The sequence below is a fragment of the Varanus komodoensis genome, unplaced genomic scaffold (genome assembly GCF_004798865.1).
Source record: "Varanus komodoensis strain SLA01 unplaced genomic scaffold, ASM479886v1 scaffold68, whole genome shotgun sequence".
In the NCBI taxonomy this organism is placed as follows: domain Eukaryota; kingdom Metazoa; phylum Chordata; class Lepidosauria; order Squamata; family Varanidae; genus Varanus; species Varanus komodoensis.
In genome coordinates this window covers 3,415,661-3,434,715 of record NW_025336321.1, presented here as the reverse complement: position 1 = coordinate 3,434,715, position 19,055 = coordinate 3,415,661, and the positions used below count along the sequence as shown (strand labels likewise).

At 40.4% G+C, this 19,055-nt stretch overlaps 1 protein-coding gene across 5 annotated transcripts in view; it reads left to right on the top strand.

Annotated features, from left to right (window-relative positions):
* HACL1 (2-hydroxyacyl-CoA lyase 1) overlaps positions 1 to 19,055 on the top strand; it is a 46,164-nt gene that overhangs the window by 478 nt on the left and 26,631 nt on the right. For 4 of the 5 annotated variants that reach the window (XR_006416653.1, XR_006416654.1, XR_006416652.1 and 1 more), the window contains exons 2-13: positions 1,839 to 1,943; positions 7,640 to 7,680; positions 8,420 to 8,500; positions 9,117 to 9,189; positions 10,527 to 10,604; positions 12,038 to 12,132; positions 13,251 to 13,363; positions 14,382 to 14,517; positions 16,600 to 16,705; positions 17,950 to 18,033; positions 18,275 to 18,376; positions 18,622 to 18,776. Coding sequence is in view for 2 of the 5 variants with exons in the window: in XM_044450675.1 (XP_044306610.1) it covers positions 1,839 to 1,943; positions 7,640 to 7,680; positions 8,420 to 8,500; positions 9,117 to 9,189; positions 10,527 to 10,604; positions 12,038 to 12,132; positions 13,251 to 13,363; positions 14,382 to 14,517; positions 16,600 to 16,705; positions 17,950 to 18,033; positions 18,275 to 18,376; positions 18,622 to 18,776 (1,169 nt within the window). In the remaining 3 variants the exon portion in view is untranslated. The other variant, XM_044450676.1, reaches the window with a different exon arrangement.

Here is a 19,055-nt window from a genome sequence, read left to right as displayed (position 1 = left end):
TGTCTAGCTTGTTTTAATTCCGCACGAAAGGAACTTGCCAGAACCGTTGCTTTTTTGTGATTTTAATTAAGCTCATGAAGCGGTTTTCTTTTGAACTCTATAAGATGGCTGGATTCGGGCTCTTAGATAAGGGACTGGGCTTGGGGCACCTGCCCACAGAGGCTCCTCCAAGCAAAGTGGTACAGCCACCTGGCCGAGACACACCTCCACCTGGTGGTTCAGTCAGGCGGTTTCAGGGAGCTCGATGGAGCTCCTGCAGTCAGTGCTCAGGTTAGGAACCTACCTTTGCTACATACCAGCTTTACCTGGCTGGGGAATGCTAGTATACATCAAAGGCATGCGTGCCTAAAGTTGGCTGTCCTTCCACCTGGCTCTTCAGTTCGGGCATCTTTGTTTGCAGGCTTCCCTTGATCAGGAGTGTGGAGCAATTTTTCAGCACATGGGGTTTCCCTCACTGGGCATGCTTATGTGCCAACTGTGGATTAAATGACATCCAGCAGGCCAGTGAGTACTAGATGGAAAATCAGTTGCCCCACCTATCCCATTCTAGTTCCACACCCCAATATAAGGAAAGGATGTTACTATGTTGGACGAGTGTCAGGGCTTCCCAGAGCTCAGTGAAGGATATTTAATCTGTAGAGAATCCCTGAAACCTTCAGTTAAAAAGACAGGGTAATAGAATTGCTGCCATTCAGACCAGATAACACTCCAAACCTGGTATGAGGCAGCTTGCTGTGTAAATATGTCCAGAAAAACATATAATAGATTCCATGTGTCATGGAAAACATCTCGGTATAGAAAGTTGCAGGAAACCTGTTCATGGGTAAAAACATGGTATCCAGGGATAGGAGGGATGTGAAAATCATAATCATATTCTAGGAATCTGCAAATGGACACTGCATGAGCCCTTATAAGAGAGAGAAAAAATATCTCCCTGTTCATGTTCCTCACACCCTGCCCAATTCCATACACATGTAATATGACATATACTTCCACATACTTGCCTTTTCTCTAACCTAACAATTTTCAAACATCATAACTTTTCCTCATATGGGAGTTGTTTCAATCTTTTGATCTCTTTGATTACCCATTTTGCATCTCCTCCAATTCTAGCATATTCATATTCAAGTATGGTGACAAGAACTATGCATAATATTCCAACAGTCAAAGCATAGATTAGTATAAGCATTATGAAACTGCCAGTTTTATTTTCAGTTCCTATTGTAATCTCCAATACAGAAATTGTCTTTTTCACATTAGGAGCGTACTGGGTTGCCATTTTCACTTCCACCATCACCCTAAGTTTTCTTTCCTAGTAAATCACTTTCCACTAGACCCAATCAGCATATATGTGAAGTTGGAATATTTTGCCCCAGACTGCATCATTTTACACTTGCTTTCATTGAAGCACATTTCCCCACTTTAGAGACATTCTTTTAGAGCTCTTTGCTATCCCATTTTGTTTCAAGCAACCTAAAAATTTGGTGTCGTCAGCAAAGTTGTCCTTCTCCCATTCACTAATTCCAGATAATTTATCAACAAATTAAAGAGTCCAAATATAGACTTTTGGGAACTCTTGCTGTTTTCATCTCTGTTGTGGAAACAACTCACTCTTTTGTTTAACTGATTAGCAGCCTATAATAGGGTCTTTTCTCTTACTATATCTGCTGCATCAACACATGTTTGTTAACATGCTTAAAGAGTTCTAAAAACTAAACAAACTTCTAAAATTCACCCTGAAATCTCTTCCTTAAAAATATTAGTATTTCAGCAATATGTATTTAAGATAAGTATTTTATGAAGACAGTTCTATTTTTAAAAAATACTTTTTATTTCAGAACATTCAATACATGTTTGGTATTGTTGGTATTCCTGTGACTGAATTAGCAATTGCTGCACAAGCAAGTGGAATTAAATTTATAGGAATGCGCAATGAACAAGCTGTAAGTATCTTTGTCTTTGTGGTTTAACTTTTGGTCTAATTATCCTTCATGCTTGCTTAGTAATTGTTCCATCTTAAAAGTTCATTTTACTCACAGATAACTCCCTACACATCAAATTCCATCTTTCACACTCGCAACAGTATACCTCAAAATATTCATTGAGCCTGATAGCACAAATCTTGCTCTCATGATTTTTACATTGTATTCCAAGCAGCTATTTTGTGACTAAGAAGATGGCAGTGTCTCCAAAACTCTTGTGCATGACAGCTTCTTAATAGAGGAATAACCTTCTTCCTGTTGACTTCTGCATTGAGTAAACCCCAGTATGGCATCAATCATTATGAAAATCTGCATTTACTTTCAGGTAGAGAAACTTTCAGCAAATTGAGTTAATGCGAAACTTCAGTAGCTATAACACCAATGGGTGGGGAAAGGAAGGACATGATGCAGAGATTTTCATTTTAAGAAGATTGCTCTTTAAGGCAACATTCCAGTACAGTTTGCATGCTAGGCTAGTGTGATGAATGTTGTTCTCCAACACCCCTGGATAGAAACAGGCTAGGGAAGAATGTGGTGATGTTTGTTGTAGGAGCTATGCTACTTTATAGCTTTCCAGTAGTGCTAAGACATGGGAGAGCAACTTGTGAACTTCATAATGTTTTGGCTTGCCATTATTCACTGTTAGTTATAATTGATGGAGGGTAACATGTTTGCCACCCCTGTTCTAACCACAGCACTTTTTTTTATTATTATTATTACTACATTTTTATACTGCCCATAGCCAAAGCTCTCGAGGCAGTTGACAGCAATAATCATAGAATCATACACTCAAGTCACCCATCCCACTTCTGCCCAGGCCTGACCCTGCTTAGCTTCCAAGATTAGGCAGGATCAGGCACTTCAGGCTACATGGAAGCACTTAATAAAGGTTTGAGTTAACTAACATGTTAAACAAATTTTGAGATTTATTTGTATAGTTCATCTGTCAGTTTGCATGAATGTAGCCTAAGGTTTGAATACAGATTACCTTTTCCTGATCCCCCAGTATAAAGAGTTCAACATCCACAGATGATTCTGACTCAATATAAGGTTATCCTCCATAATCTGAAAAAAAGGATTCTACTTTTGCAAAATGCATTTGTGGAAGTCACAGTGTTTCTTAGACCTTAACTCTTCTGCTAAAATCTTCCCCATTGAAGGAAATAATGTCATCTGTAAGCAGGCCCTAATACTTTTTCATTACCGTATTTTTCGCTCTATAAGATGCTCTTTTTTCCCCCTCAAAAGTAAGGGGAAATGTCTGTGCGTCTTATAGAGCGAATGTGTGTGTGCCCGACACCCGGGACGCTGCCGGCCCGCCTGCACCACGTGGCACCACCTGGCCGGCATGCGCTTGCGCACGCTGCTCCACCCCCCCCTCCAGCACAGGTGAGAGCTGTGCCGCTCAGGGGGAGCGGTGCGGAGGAGGAGGAGCCACGGGCTTTAACCTGCTGGCTGCACGGAGAGACGGACTGCTCACCCCCACCGCCCGGGAAGACCTGCCACGGAGGAGGAGGAGCCGCGGGCTTTAACCCGCCGGCCGCACGGAGAGACGGACTGCTCACCCCCACCGCCCGGGAAGACCTGCCGCCGCCCGGAAGACCACCGCCGGCACGCTGCCGGCCCAGCTGCACCATGTGGCACCACCTGGCCGGCACGCGCTTGGCGCGCCCTGCTCCACCCCCCCGTCCCGGCGTGGGTGAGAGCTGGGCCGCTCAGGGGGAGCGGTGCGGAGGAAGAGGAGCCGTGGGCTTTAACCTGCTGGCCGCATGGAGAGACAGACTGCTCACCCACACCGCCTGGGAAGACCCGCCGCCGCACCACCATGTTTTCAAATGGCAACCCGTCTTTTAATGAAGCCCATGGGGAAGTGATGGGGAATGTGCCTGTGATTATCAGGAAGCTTTCCATGGATCCCTCCTCTAAAAACTAGGTCTTATGGTCAGGTGCGTCTTATAGAACAAAGAATACGGTAAATTAGTTTTTCTGGCTGATCTGAATGATTAAACTGTCATCTCTGTGATTAGAGGAGCTTGCCATCTTCCTATGCACTGTGGCCATCCATCAGAATTGAGCTAGAAATGATCTGGATGATAAAATAAAATCTGAGACTTATTTATAGATGTGTAAAGGTACATGTAATTGGTTTTGAGAACTGTTCCATGTTCATGAAAATTCAGTCTTGAAGTTTGAAGAACTGAAATGATTGGTTGAGAGCGAGCAGAGGAAGAAGAAAAGGGCTTTATACTGAGGAGTGGTTGTAGGTCTTCAAAGTTCCTGTGTGATTGTCATGTAATAATATATGTGAACTTTAGTTACAGAAATATGAATAAAAATCATGAGCCTATCATTTCCCGTTCGATATCGGACAACACTGACAGCTTTGCATGCATCTGCAAAGTTTCCTGCTCTCCTTTGGCCTGTCAGTTCCTTTGACAATGTGTTGTTGCCATGGCACCCTGCTTGGGAGGTACAAAGAGCCTTACTAATGAGACACCCACTCCTGATATCTTTAAACATTTGTACACTGCCATGTGCGTTTTTTCAGAAGGAGAAGGGAAACACATGTCACATTAAATTGCCTTCTGGTTTCTGAGTAGTAATCGTTTTCTCTCCTTTGTTTGTCAAAGATGAATGAAAAACTGCATTTGTGCCCAATTTAATTTAAATAGCTACCTCAAGATTTTTCTCCTACATTAAGTGCTATGTTAACTATTAACATCTATTCTTTCTGGACTCACTGTTCTAACAAATTAACCATGCTGGTTCTTGTCCTTGTTTGTTCCCATGTCTACATCACACCGGGGAGCTGGAGGGAAGGAGGGAGGTAGATTTTTTAAAAATGTAAGACTTTTTGGAGAAAATTCTATCTTTCTCCCCAAATTGCTGTTTTCTTTGTAATACTACTATATTGCTTAATAGATTGAGAATCTTTAAGCAATTAACATTAAAATGCAGCAAAACAATGTAGAAACAAACTAAACTGTAATAGTAGAATAGGGTGGTATTAGGAAGGTATATCATGAAGCATCAAAGCTTGCCACTGTTTCAGTATCTTGAATCACCCTTGGGAGAATGTCCCAAAGGGTTGGTGCCACTACCAAGAAGGCCTGCTGATGCACTGGTACTTGATGATATTCCATTTGCCATAAAATGATTAGTAAGACCTCAGAAGAACTCCAAGATCAACTAAGGGAACAGCTAGATGGCCTGGTTCAAGTCACCAAAGGCTTTATATGTCAACAGCAACAAAATTATAAACTACTTGAATGAATATACTGCAAATGCTGCAGCTCTCTCATTAATTTTGACATTGGAAAAAGCATAGATTCTTGTTGGCAAATAGGAGACATTCAACTCAGCAGCAGTGACTGTAACTTGGGCTGGGGCTGGGATTGCAGGCCTTTTTCTGTGTAAAGGTGCATAGGATTGCACCCTATATTAGCTTATCCCTTCTTGTTAGCCTAGCAGAAATTTTAGGCAACTGAAGTTACAAAATGGAGGTTGATAACTAGAAGGACAAACAGATTTGTAGCTGGTGCTTCAGCTAATAGTTTCTGTTGGGAGAGAGAACTTGGGTCCTTTTTTCTATGTATAATTTAATATATTTTACTGAAATAATGGGTAGTTTTTTAAAAACCTAACATAATTTTGAAAATTACATTATTCAGTTTTAGTGCATTATTTCCTGCTGCTTTTGAGTAGCAGTATCAGCAGCAGCATTGAATAATTTTCAGTGTTTGCATAGATGTAACCAAGTTATAAATGGAAGAAGTGATCTGGCAGAAAGCCTCATTATAGCTTGTAATTACAATAATGTAATTACATCTTGGATGTGATAACTCATACTGAGTGTGAGAAACAGATCATGTTAACCCACCCAGATTATATATTTGGAACATGCTTTTGTTCCTCCAAACGGGATTATAATCTGAGATGTATGAAATCTTTAATTATGCAATGCATTACTTCAATTATGCAGAGTCTAAACTAATTGTAAAACAACATACAAACAAATAGAAGTATGTAGTACCAAGAATCTCGCTGAATTCATCTGTCCCAGTTGCTGGTTCCCTTTAAATCCCTTGTAGAGCAAGGTTGATAATAAAGAAACATTAAATATGTTTGTTTCAACAGTAGCTTTTGGGACCAGGTTGGACAAGTTTACTCTAGATTGAAATACTATGAAGTGATCTAAGTTTACCTGACATACAGTTCTATGCATAATTAGACAGTGAAAAGGCCTGCATTTCCCAGTATGCCCTGGTCACCTTAAGTTAATAACCTAGGTCCTTGACCATCTTATTTCAACCTAGTACTTTCCAGATTGTTGGGCTTCTATCTCCTTCGTCTCGAAACAGCATGAGAGTTGCAGTCGAATTAATCTGGAGGCCCCAAATTGGGCAGGCTAATCTAAGCTGAGAAATTGTCCACTGAAATCTAAGTAGTGCTGGGTGATCTCAGCAGGCTTGTTTCTTCCCTTGCTCAATTTCCTTATCTTTTTTTTTCTACTGATGCCATCTGGTGGTGTATGTGAAAATATTCATAGAAGTAATCCAGAATAGCTGCTTGTAATGATAGTTGAAAAACTTGTACAAAGATTTGCATTTAGTGTTCTTGCATAAGACTTGTTCAGGGAATGCACGTATACATCCTAGTCAATCCAGAATACCATTTTCTGTGAAAGGGAGACCTGCTTTTAGAGAGTGTGTCTCTCTGCCCTTTACACCTTTGTAGAGGCAGTTGCTGTATGATAAATCAGTGAAGTGTTTTAGGTAGCCACTACCTTTTTTCACAGACTGCCTAGGACCAACAATATTTGGTTTGAAAATAAAGTGTTATTTTCTAAAACTAAGTAATCCCAGGATGTAGCTGAAAATGTATCAGCTAGTGTCCCAAGACTCCATGGTCATGCAACACAACTACACATCAAACACTTTAAGTAAATTTGTTTTGTTATTTATATCCATGCCTGTTCTTTAGACCCATAGAATAAGAAATGGAAATTAAATTGTGTGATGCAATTTACTTGACCAATTTCTCTTGTTGTAGAACTATGGTTTTCATAGCATAAATTTCATGTTTCTTTGAAACACATGTTGCTTTCAAGAGCTTTCTCAGTAATAACAGACAACCTGGAATCCTCTGCTTGCTTACTTGAAAGCAATTGCACTCAGTGGGGCTTTGCTCTGAGTAGGGATGTATAGAATTGCACTGATGATCTTCCATGTTACTGCACCAATATAATTTGACCCAAAAATAAGACCCCCAGTTTAGAACGCTCCAGATATGTTAAACTAAAATTTCCATCACCCCCAGCTAGCATGGCCATAGAGGAAGGGTGCAGTAATAGTACCTTGTTCTGTACACTGTACCTTGCTCCTTGTTCTTTAAATTTACCCATAGGGCTGTTGGCAGTACAGCAGGAAATGTTTTCAGTATGGAAACCTCTTGGCCACATGTCATAGCACAGTGTCCATTATAGTGCATAGTTTCTGTGTATGAAGCACAGTGCATTCATTTTAATGGAACCCTACTTGCACACAGTATTTTTGTCTACCAGATGGAGGAATCTAAAACTGATGTTATGATACAGCCACAGCCACATAAGTTTCATTCAGTTGCTTATTCATAAATATGTATTCCATTTTCAACAGGCCTCTTATGCTGCCTCTGCTGTTGGGTACCTGACAGGCAGGTAAGATGCATGCTTCCGAATCGATAGTTGACAGAGGAGCAAAAACAATCCGCATTCTGTCTTTATTGTCAGGTCAGGATTTTTGCTGTAGTTGCCTTCTATAATTTGCAATGCATGTGCTTTGTTGCTTGAACACTCGTGTCTGCAGTTGGCATCTCATAAAGCTGGGGAGCAAAATATTGCTCAGCATGAGGGTTGAATTCAAGTTATAGGTAAGGCTAAATGGGCAATGCCACGATATCAAAGATGCCAGCATAATTTGGCTTTAAGTTCTTACTGCCAGCAAATAATCCTTAGTGGAGGCATTGCAACCTTTTAGAATGGCAGGGGGAAAAAACTTGACAAAAAACAGGAAACCTGGAGGAAGGGATATAAAGTGAAGGAAGGGTCACAGTCCATGATTCCTGGAGGGCTGGGTTGGGCTTGAAATATTTCCACCTGCTATAAAGTTATCTTTCCCAGTGTATTTTCTTTTTGTGTCGTGTCTTTGAGACTGTAAGAATGAGAGCAGGGAACCGTCTCATCATCAGTCTTTCTAAACTACTCTTGGAGCCATTTTTGGCTCAGGGGCAAGGTAAAAATCCTTAAAATCAATAAATAAAAATGCATTTTCTTTCAGATTAATTTGTTGCCTTAACTATGTAACAGCAATGCACCTGGAATTATTCAGGGCTACTTTTCCATAATTTATATTTCTATTGCATAATTTTTATATGTTCTATTTTTCTTTTGTCTCTAGGCCTGGTGTATGCCTTGTAGTTTCTGGTCCTGGTTTTGTACATGCTCTAGCTGGAATGGCAAATGCAAACATGAATTGCTGGTAATGAACCTACATTTTTTCCTCTTAACAATTCTGGACATTGACCTAAAGTAACAGCATAGGACATGTTCTATGAAAGCCAAACACAGGATCATTCTTTCCCTTTTTCTCTCTTTTTGGTTTTGTTCAGATTCATATGGATGAGCCTTTGAACTAAGTCAGATATAAATATGTATTGACTTGTCCGTAGACTTCAAGTCTTTCTGACTATGTTGAGGTTCATTGCCCTACAGAAAAAAACAAAAACAGCACAGTAGGAGATTTCCTAGCACAGTCATATCATGCAACTTGGTTTCGAAGCTTTCCTGATAGCACTTCCTTATTCTGTGCCTGTCAAGGAAATGATAAAATGTTACTGGTTTCATATGATCTGATGGGGTAGCAAACATTTACAGCCTGGAAAGAGCACTCAGATGCAGTCAAGTCAGTGGCCCTCCACATCTGTGCTGTCAAAACCAAGCTTTTCTGAGGGTATGCCTGGACCCAGTCAGTATGGACTGGTGCACCTGAATGCTGCATATGAGGCTTTTACCCTTGTTTACTTCCTGGATCCAGATGAGCTTGTGTTCAGAACCTTGATTTAAGAATTGAAACTTGTGTTATTCCTTTTCTTCAGGCCTTTGATTGTTATTGGAGGTTCCTCTGACAGAAATCAGGAAACAATGGGGGCTTTCCAAGAATTTCCACAGGTACATAGCTATGTACATACATTTTGACCCTCAGGGGAGCATCCAGTGTCTGCTGGGGATTCACTGGGCTTGTGAATCTGCATGTTTGCATGTGGACATCTATGCACATTACCATTAGCTGGGGACTCAGCAGTGCTTTCAGATAGCATTCCAAATACCAAGTTACTCAAAACCACGCAGGACAAGCCTCAACAGCTTCCTTTGCAGGACCTGCCTGCACTCTCCAAAAGGGAAAATCTCTTGTCTCCAGTGAGCAGTTGATTGGAAACAAGAGCATTTCTCTTCGAAGCCCTGAGAAAGCCAACTTTTTTTCAGCACATCTGGGAAAAATGCCTTTTATGCTACACATGTCCAAATGCTGTTAAACAGTCACCCAGGTGTTTCTTTCTCTTTGAGCTTACTGCTTAAACTCTTCCTCTGTGAAGAGATCTGACAACCATGGCAGCATGTGCTCTAGCAGGGGGCAATGTTACAGGTGTGCTTGCATGCATTTTTAAAAGAAGACTTTTTGTGTATTGTTATGATGATAAGGGAAATCTGTTCAGGCAAGCATCTCTGTATACATGTAAAAGATTACTAAAATATGAAAGGGGTAATTGGATTTTTCTTTTCTTTTTTAGCTTTTGTGAACCCAAATGAGAATGTTTTCTCTAGAATATTTTCTATTTTTGAAAGCTGTAAGGAGACATAGCATTGTGTAAAATTAACTGTTAGTCCCATATCAACCTGCCTACATAATAAGGTAATCAACAGAGGCCTTTCTCACATGCTGGCCATTGTGGGAGGTTAGACTGGCAAGTACAAGTAAGAGGGCTGTGCACCTTTGGAATCAACTTTCAAGGGTTCATCAGGCCTATTCTTTGCACATCTTCAGGAAAATTCTGAAGACTGTAGTCTCTTGGACTTCTAGTTTTTAATGCGGAAATCTTTTACTGACTTTTTAAAATGAGTAGTCACTCTTTCAATTGAACTTTTGTTGAACTTATGTTTACTGAATTTTTATTGTACCTGTACCACCTTGGAAAGGTTCCAAATTTAATGGTAATAAAAATAGAAATGAATTTAAATAAACATAGTTTAATTTTAAAATAAATTAAACAGTCATGATATTTATTAGTCACAGATAGAAACTCCATATTCAGAGGCAGTTGCCACTGAATATAATTCATTGGTGGAGTAAAAAGAGAAGAGTGCTGTTTGCTTCATGGCCTGTGGCTTAACGTCCTGTTCAGCCACTGTGAGAAGCATCTGGCTTTATCAAGCAGCAGAATAACTATTTAGAAAAGAGAGAGGAAAATCTTGTTTTCAGTGGGTTTGTTTGCTTTGCTTGATTCCAGGTTGAAGCCTGTCGACTATACAGCAAATTTGCCGCCAGGCCAAGCAGTCTAGAAGCTATCCCTGCTGTTATTGAGAAGGTACAAGCCAGTTCAAAAATGGTGATATTTCCACCCGAATGCACAGTTTTGCATGTGTGCTAATGTGTGTGCACAGCTGCCGTGGATGGTGTTGTATGGATGCATGTGTTGGTGCACCTCCTCTTACTTCTACAATAGGGAGATGTAACCTATAAATGTAGGAAAGAGCCAGTGCATTTGAAGGCTGTAATAGTTGACATCTGCATTATTTTAAATATATGATTGACAGTGTGCTTCTATGCCTGTCAACTCAACATAAACCTTGTTGGAGTGCAGTGTGACTTATTTATTTATTTATTTAAACCGTTTTTATGCCGCCCCATTCGCAAAAAGCCTCAGGGCAGCTTACAACAATAATAAATAAACATAAATAAACAGTTTATACAATTAGAGTTAAAAAAAACCGGAAACATCTCAGCAATCCCAAGTAAGATTGTAGCCCTTGTACTTAATCCCAAGTAAGATTGTAGCCTACTAGTGAAACAAGTTGTCCTGAAGAACCTAAGCTTTTTTCACTTAGTTCTGTAAAAGTTGCATTATGCAGGCAAAACAAATATTTTATCCAGACATGGAGTGCTTAATGGTACCCTATCTTTCCAGTTATTGTCTTGTGAAGTACAGCTGAGTAGTCTTGCAGATTTATTTGTTTTGTTGATACTGTTCATTTCTTAACCTTTCTGGAATGGGTTTTATAAAGCTTCACACTAATGATACCCTCCCAGAGCCATACAGACTTTAATCCTTAAGTGTTGGCTCAGTCTTTAACATGTGGCTGAAACAAATAGAATCCAAAGTAACTGAAGAATGGCTCCAGGGTGTTTACTCAGGGGTCATGCTACTTAAAATAGGCAATCAGCAGGAGATTTTGACTGAATAATTCCAGATGCAACTGCTGACAGTATAGTGAAATAGTTAGCAGTTACATATGGCTTCAGTTGTTCTGCTCTACAACAACTTTGACAATGCCTTTTTTCCATTGCAAGTTTAACACAATTGATTACTAGATCTTTTTTTTGGGGGGGGGGTGGAGGGATTTAATAGGATGCTTACACCTCTGCCAATCCCATTGCAGCCCACCATAGTTTCATTGTCCAAACAGCCCCTAGTATTTGTTGAATAGTGATTTAGAATCTCTGGGAGCAAATGGAAATAACTGGAAATGCTCATTACTAGAACAGGGTAGGTCAGTGGAGCTTGAATAAGGGACTCCTGCCAAATTGTACAATCCAGAAACTAACATTTTTGTTCACTTATTGTCCTCTAGAAGGTGCTACATTTTCATTGTGTAAGCAATGGAATTGGCAAGAACCACTGCTTGTGGAAAGGAATTGGTGTGGGTGGAAAGGAATTGGCAGGGCCTAAGCCCCAGGTACTGCTGTTTTAAGTCCTAAGTATGAATGTTGCTGTGTGTTTTATCTTTCCCATCATTTTAGGCTGTCAGAAACAGTATCTATGGTCGTCCAGGTGCCTGTTACATTGACATACCTGGGGATTTTGTAAATCTGCAGGTGAACAAGAGCTCTGTCAAGTGAGTCCTTACTAGTAGGATGGCTTTTTTTTCTTAAGGAGACCCTCTGCTTTTTTCTTAAGCTGACCCTTTTGCCTGTGTTTGTGCCTGTTTGTGGGATTGAGTCCAACCTGGTGCATGTCAATTTACCATTTAGAAATTGTGAATTAACATACTTTTCATAAGGAAGCATTATCTAGATGGAGAAGTGGAAAACTAAGCTCACTATGTGTGGGACTAATCTTTGGTTCTAGGAGAGGATCAAGGCCATACCTAAGAACCATTGTCAAAATAGGTTTCATTTTTATCATGTTTAAAAGAGATACTTCAGATGGATAGATGGGAGGCAGCAGGCTACAGGATCTCGCAAGCCTGTGCATGTACTCAGGCATATCCTACCCTACTCAGGCATTTCCTCTTCCAACTAACTGCAGTTTCTTGTGCCACACTGAAAGCTGTTCCAGAGCCTTCCTAATCACATTTTGTTGGGGAAGGGGGTCAGGAGGAGGCCATAATGTAAAGGTTGTGTAGAGGGTTGGCACAAAAGCTCTGAAGTCCACTCAGAACCACCACTTGCGGCTCTTTTGATCTTGTTTCTTAAGTAATAACTGGGAATGAATATAATCCTTGCCTGCCTTTGACAAAAGTAAGCTCAAAAAGTATTGGGAAGTTATTTTTGATTGAGTCTGAACCAAAAAAAATCTAGGGACAGCACTGCACTCTAACATTTTGAAATGAATTGGTTTATGAAGAAATTGAACTGGTGCTTGCTGGTGCCATCCTGCCTGTGCATGCCTATCTGTTAGGAAAAGCAATGCATCATTTGCCTAGGTGTAGCACTGGTTGTCAAATTGCGAGGTATGGATTAATAGTTCCTTATTCCAGGGTTAGCATTAATAGGATGTAATGAAATACTACAGTATCTTCTGCAAACTGATTTTTTTCTCTTCACAGTTATATGTTTTGGTGACAATGTTTCAAGTATCCATCGGTAAAATATTTTTGCCTTTTACAACTGGAATTAATACATAAATTAGAATAGGCTTTTCTGATTTTAAGCACGAAGACAATTGGCTGTTTTATTCAATTCCTTATCCCATTTCTTTTTCAAGATGATGTTTTTTTTAAATATCTTCCAGGTATGTGGAGTGTTGTCCAGCACCTCCTATCAGCATGGCTGAAGAGATGGCAGTTTCTCAAGCAGTTTCATTCATTGTACATTCCAGAAAACCACTCTTAATTATTGGCAAAGGTAATCCCTTTTCAACCATGATGCTCACTACAACATTCAGTAGAGTATTTCCTTTCATGCAAGTGTTGTGTTCCTTTCATGTCAAGTGTTATTCACAATGTAAGTTCTCTTTGAATTTTGGGTTAAAACTAAGAGGGTGGGTTTTAACTCCTGCAAAAAAGAAAAAGATCAATAGTCTTTTCTAAACTGTGCCATACGGGGAGTAATGGGCAATTGAAAATGGATTTAGTAAAACAAAAATACTACATAAGCCTATAGCTTATTTATTAACTTCGTAAGAAGATGTCTAACTGACTTCTTATTGTTACATGTTAAATCCCCCCACTTCCACCGTAGTATAGTTGTCTTGTGTTCTCTGAAAGTTCAAGAGAGTTTGCTATTGCAAAATAATATCATCTTTGCAACCTCTTAAAAAGTATTGCAGGTTTTGAGGGCTATAGGATTCTTTTGGAGTCTCTGCTCTGATGCTGGTGCTGAGGTTCTGGGCCCAGAATGTCCTCTTCCAAACTGCCAGCTGGTATAGAAAGAACTATGTCAGCTGAGAAGGGGTTTGGTAGACATTTAGGGGAGAAGGTACTGGAGGAGACCAGTGCCTTGAAGATGTAAGTTACCATGGGTCCTATAAGTGCCTTCCTTCCCAGTCCAAAGCTGTGGAATAAGCTGATTTGCAGAGTAGGAGTCGCACAGAGGCAGCCATCACTTTCCATGCTCTTCCCACTCTGCATAGGATGCCCATAATCCTCAGTTTGGAGGGTTTCTGACATTCCCATAAGATTTTACCCAAAGTGATTTTTTTTTCTTTATTGAAAGTCAAGCCTCCTGCAAGAGGGTCCATTAGAGATGTGACCAGCCTGCATACTAATCCTGCAATGTTATTGTAGCATTTGAATGCAACTAGTGAGTCGCAATTAATAAAATCATCACTGTCGGCTCTTACTCTGAAGCATTTTTAAAGGGGACTCATGGTGTGTTGAAAAAGTGTCAAGAAGTCTTTTGTGGTGGTGGGCATTTTTCTTAGGTGCTGCTTATTCACGTGCTGAAAACAGCATCAGAAAGTTGGTGGACCAGTGTGGGCTTCCATTTTTGCCTACGCCAATGGGGAAAGGAGTCGTTTCTGACAGCCATCCATGCTGTGTAGCTGCAGCCAGATCTAGGTAAATACATGAATCAAGGGTTCCCCTCCTTTCTCTGACACTAAAAGCTGAAAGATTCTTCCAACTTTCCCTAACCTAGTTCCCTCCATATGTACCGGGCTACAGCTCTCAGCATCATGGCTGGGGGATGCTGAGAATTGTAATCCAGCTCATCTGGAGGGCACCTGTTTAGGGATGGTTTGGAAGATCATATTCCTGAATATCCATCCTCTTAATAAACCCTTACTGTAAACACCTGCTGCTTGTTTACGGCTCCTGCTCAGTTAGCATAATAAAAATAACAAACATAATCCAAATCAAAATCATCTAATTGCTTTCTGCTTTATAAATATGGCTCTTTCCAAACAGATGTACAAGTATTGATTCTAAGCATTGTTTTTAACTGCACGAGAATTTGGTGCAGCCCCCTAATCCCCAGTGTGCGAGCACCTCCCTGAATTTTTCTAATGAAAAACAATGTGAGAAAAGTTCATTTTTCCAACTGTACAAAAACATAGTTTCCACTCCGAGTTTTTTTCCCCAGCTGCACAAAATTTGTCCAGCTGCGCATTAGAATAAACTGTTTGGAATGGATTTGGAACATGTTTACACTGTTGTGTCATAACTCTGTGCAGACCTCAATTAAACTTAATTCCAGAAGGAAAACCCAGCAGGAACCTACAGCTCCTGGAGGCCACATTTAAACCAAATCCTTAGCTAAACTGAAGGGGGCACGAAAAACAGTACCTGTCCCTGTACTCTAGAGCCCCTGTGCAGGCCAAGCTAGTGGAACAGACAGCTTATAAGCATACAGTGAAGGCTAGCTGCAGTTTGGGCCCAGTTTAGGCTCAGGTTTTTAGAATCTTACAAACTAAAGCTCAGAAGCAGAGTATTCCCAAGTTTGAGAAGCCAGGTTATGACTTAGAATTAGATGGCACAGAGGTAGTCAGCCTTCTAAACAACAGCCCTTCACAAATCGCCTACCCTTTGACTGTTGGGTGCTCCAACAACCCATTCACTGTTGGGTTCTCCCCTGAATAGAACATCTTCACTCCAAGTGGGACGATTAAGAATTAGCATATATTCTAAATCACTGGAAGCTAGGGCAGACCAGAAATTCATCCATAGCCACCCTTGCCTTTCAGACAAGGCCCTCCAATCAGATTGCTTGCAGCAGCTTTTGGGCCAGCCCACCCAGAGCTATATAAGTGATCATTAAAAGTAAATCCACTACCCTCTCTCAGTATGATGAGGGCATGATTCTGAGGAAGAGGGGAATGATCCCTTAGAAAGGGACCCATTCCTTGAAGCTGAGAATGTATCCTTTCACACCAAGGATGTGCTGCTGTGAAAAGGGCAAACTCCATGTTAGGCATAATTAAGAACAGAAAACGGTACTGCCAAAATCATACGCTCCTTGTACAAATCTTTAGTATTTGGTACTCCAGCCTTGGAGTATTGTATACAGTTCTGGTTGCCTTAGCAGAAAAAAAGACTTTATCGAGTTGGAAAAAATATAAAGAAGGGCAACAAACGTGATGATGGGGCTACAGCAGCTCCCTTAAGAGGAACAGATACAATAGAGCTGTTTAGCTTAGAAAAAAGTGGAGCAAGAGAAATTAGAGAAGTGTTTAAAATTATGTAGGGTGTGGAGCAAGTGGATGATAGAACATGCTCATCCCTTGCAGCTTATTGGTAGGAGCTTTAGGACAGATCAAAGGAAGCACTTCTTCACACAATGTGCAGTTAAACAACAGAATTCACCTCTGTAAGAAGTGGTGATGGCCATTATTTGGATGGCTTTAAAAGGGAATTGGACAATTTCATGTAGGTGGAAGCTATAAGTGGCATGCTATATAAAAAGTTGGTGGTGGAAAAGCAGTTGAGTCTGCCAGGAATGTAACAATGATACGCAAGAAGTGAAAACTAAATGTAAGAAAGTTAGGAGTAACAATAGCCTACAACTGCTGTTCTGCAGGAGTGGAAAACAGGCAAATTCAGTCATCTTGATTAAATAATGCAGAGTTCTATTTTTTCAAGTCCAGATTGAATGTGTTTGTCTCTACTATGTGTGAAAATATTAATTATATTTTTAACTATTAGAGCACTGCAGTATGCTGATGTGATCGTATTACTTGGTGCCAGACTAAATTGGATTCTACACTTTGGACTTCCTCTGAGATTTCAGCCAGATGTAAAAATTATCCAGGTACACCAACTATATCACTTGTAGGATTCTGTCACTTATCTAAAGAACCCTAGGGTGAAAGCGCAGTCAATTTTTTTGATAGCTGAATTTCTTAAAAAGATTGCATCTTCATCCCAGGAAGCACACCTGGTGTCATCACCTTAACCTTGCAATAAACTGCCAAGACATTTAATCAAAATAGTGGTAGGAATGCTTCTTCCACTGAGCGCTACATTCCCTCAAAGTAATCTCTAATAGCAGCCGGTGTGGAAAAGCCAGTGATGGATGGGGCTGGAGCCAAAAAGGAGTGGGTTCATTCCCCCTTTCTGCCAAATTCCATTTTGTAGATGATATCCAGTGGGGGGCACATCCCAGAGGGGGAAACAAAGAAACAGAGCAAGTCAGAAGGAGCCTCCCAGGCCATCCAGTCTGACGCCTGGCTCTAGCTGGCTCCACTCATGGCATGCCTACCACGTGCATGTCCAGCCTACCCTTGAATATACCCTACCAATGGAGTTTCAACCACCTCCCTTGGAAGTCCATTCCATACTCTAGGAGTCCTAACTCTCTGGAAGTACTTCCTGGCATCCAAATTTGGGAAGGGCCAAAAAGTCTTAATGCTCTTGCTACCAGTAGCTCAGTCTTCAGGGACACATTTCAGTCTTCTAGAATGGAGAGGAAGAATGCACAAGAGCCAAGAAAGCACTGATGTATTAGTTACCAGAAGCAAAGAAAGTAGGCATGACCACTTGTGAAACTGTCAAGAAAAAGGAAACTACCAAGGGAATATATTCTTATTGATCAAACTGCTTGATAATACTTTTCTTCCTGCTCCCCTAACAGACCCAGCTAAGGATAGCTGAAGGAGAAGCATTGTAGCAAGCAGTTTTGATAAGGAGTTTCCTTGAACTGTCTTGGGAGCTGATTCTATATGTGCAGCCTTTCTCACTTCCTCTATTTCATTTCTAGCTCTCTTTTGATTCTTCTGTATGTATTTGCTTTGGGAGGCAATTCGTCTTACCTAGCATATCTGTTATTTTATCAGAGATAATGTAGATTCAAGCAATACATCTGAGAAGAAAGGAAGTCAACTGCAAAGGGGAAAGATGAATACCAACAAACTGTTGGCTTTTCTTGTTCTGGGCTGATAAGAAATGTGACATTCTATTGCTCAGGAAGGAATATTAACCCACATTCCATTTGCTGTTCATCATAGCTAAGCCTGTATCTTTTTTCCCCTTTTCTTTTTCCTTTTTACGTGATAGGTAGATATTTGTGCAGAAGAGCTGGGGAATAATGTGAGACCTGTTGCAGCTTTATTGGGTGACATAAAAGCAGTGACGGAGCAGGTAACATGGGAATTGTCTTACCTTAGAAGCTTTTGTCTGCTTAAGTAGGATTTTGTGATTTTGCAGACAATATCTGAAAGAACATGCTTCAGTATGCTGGGACTTTTGACAGTTGCTTCTCTAAAGCCTCATGCCACTCAGTTGTGCTTGCAGATTTTAGTAAAAGTGCACATCAGTAACTCTTCAGAGCTGGAGAGGATTTTCATGCAGTTATATTGTAAAACTATTGCAATTTTCTTAGCTTTTAGGTCAACTGAACAAAAAGCTTTGGAAATACCCTTCCAATACAGACTGGTGGAAAGAGCTACGAGCAAAAGTGAAAAGCAATGAAGAGACATCAAAGGTATTGTTAGTAATATGTGTTAGTAAGAAATATATCTGGTTCTCTTATAAAATCAGTATAGCTATCCCTACCTTTGCTCCTTGCCTCCCTCTGCATATATATAACATTTTAAAATCAATTCAGCGCCTCAAGCGTAATGTCCATAACATGAATCTATATTTTATAGTCAGTTGTGCTTTTGCAATCCTTCCATCTAGCTGAAGCATCACATCCTAACAGAATCCTTTTTTTGTTTATCATTCCAGGCTCTATCACTGCAAAAGGGTCTACCAATGAATTACTACACAGTATTCCACCATGTCAGGGAACTTTTGCCAAAGGACTGTATTCTCATTAGTGAAGGAGCAAACACTATGGACATTGGGCGCACTATGCTTCCAAATTATGAACCTCGCCACAGGTATCCATTGGTCTTTTTAATGTCTTCGTCTGTTTTTGTTTGTTTGTCGGGAAAGCCCACTAAAGAATATGTCTGCATCATAGAAATACCAGGCATTTCTCTTCAGTTCTTTGCCAAGAGATAAGTGGGAACAATTCTAGGTTGGATCTAGATGGATGCTTGATCTACAGCACTGGTGGAAGTAAATTTTTCTATACCCTTCTTCTCATGGAAACCCTATCTACCGATTCTAAAATGCTACACAGAATCAGAAGACCTTAATGAACAGGGCAAGCCATG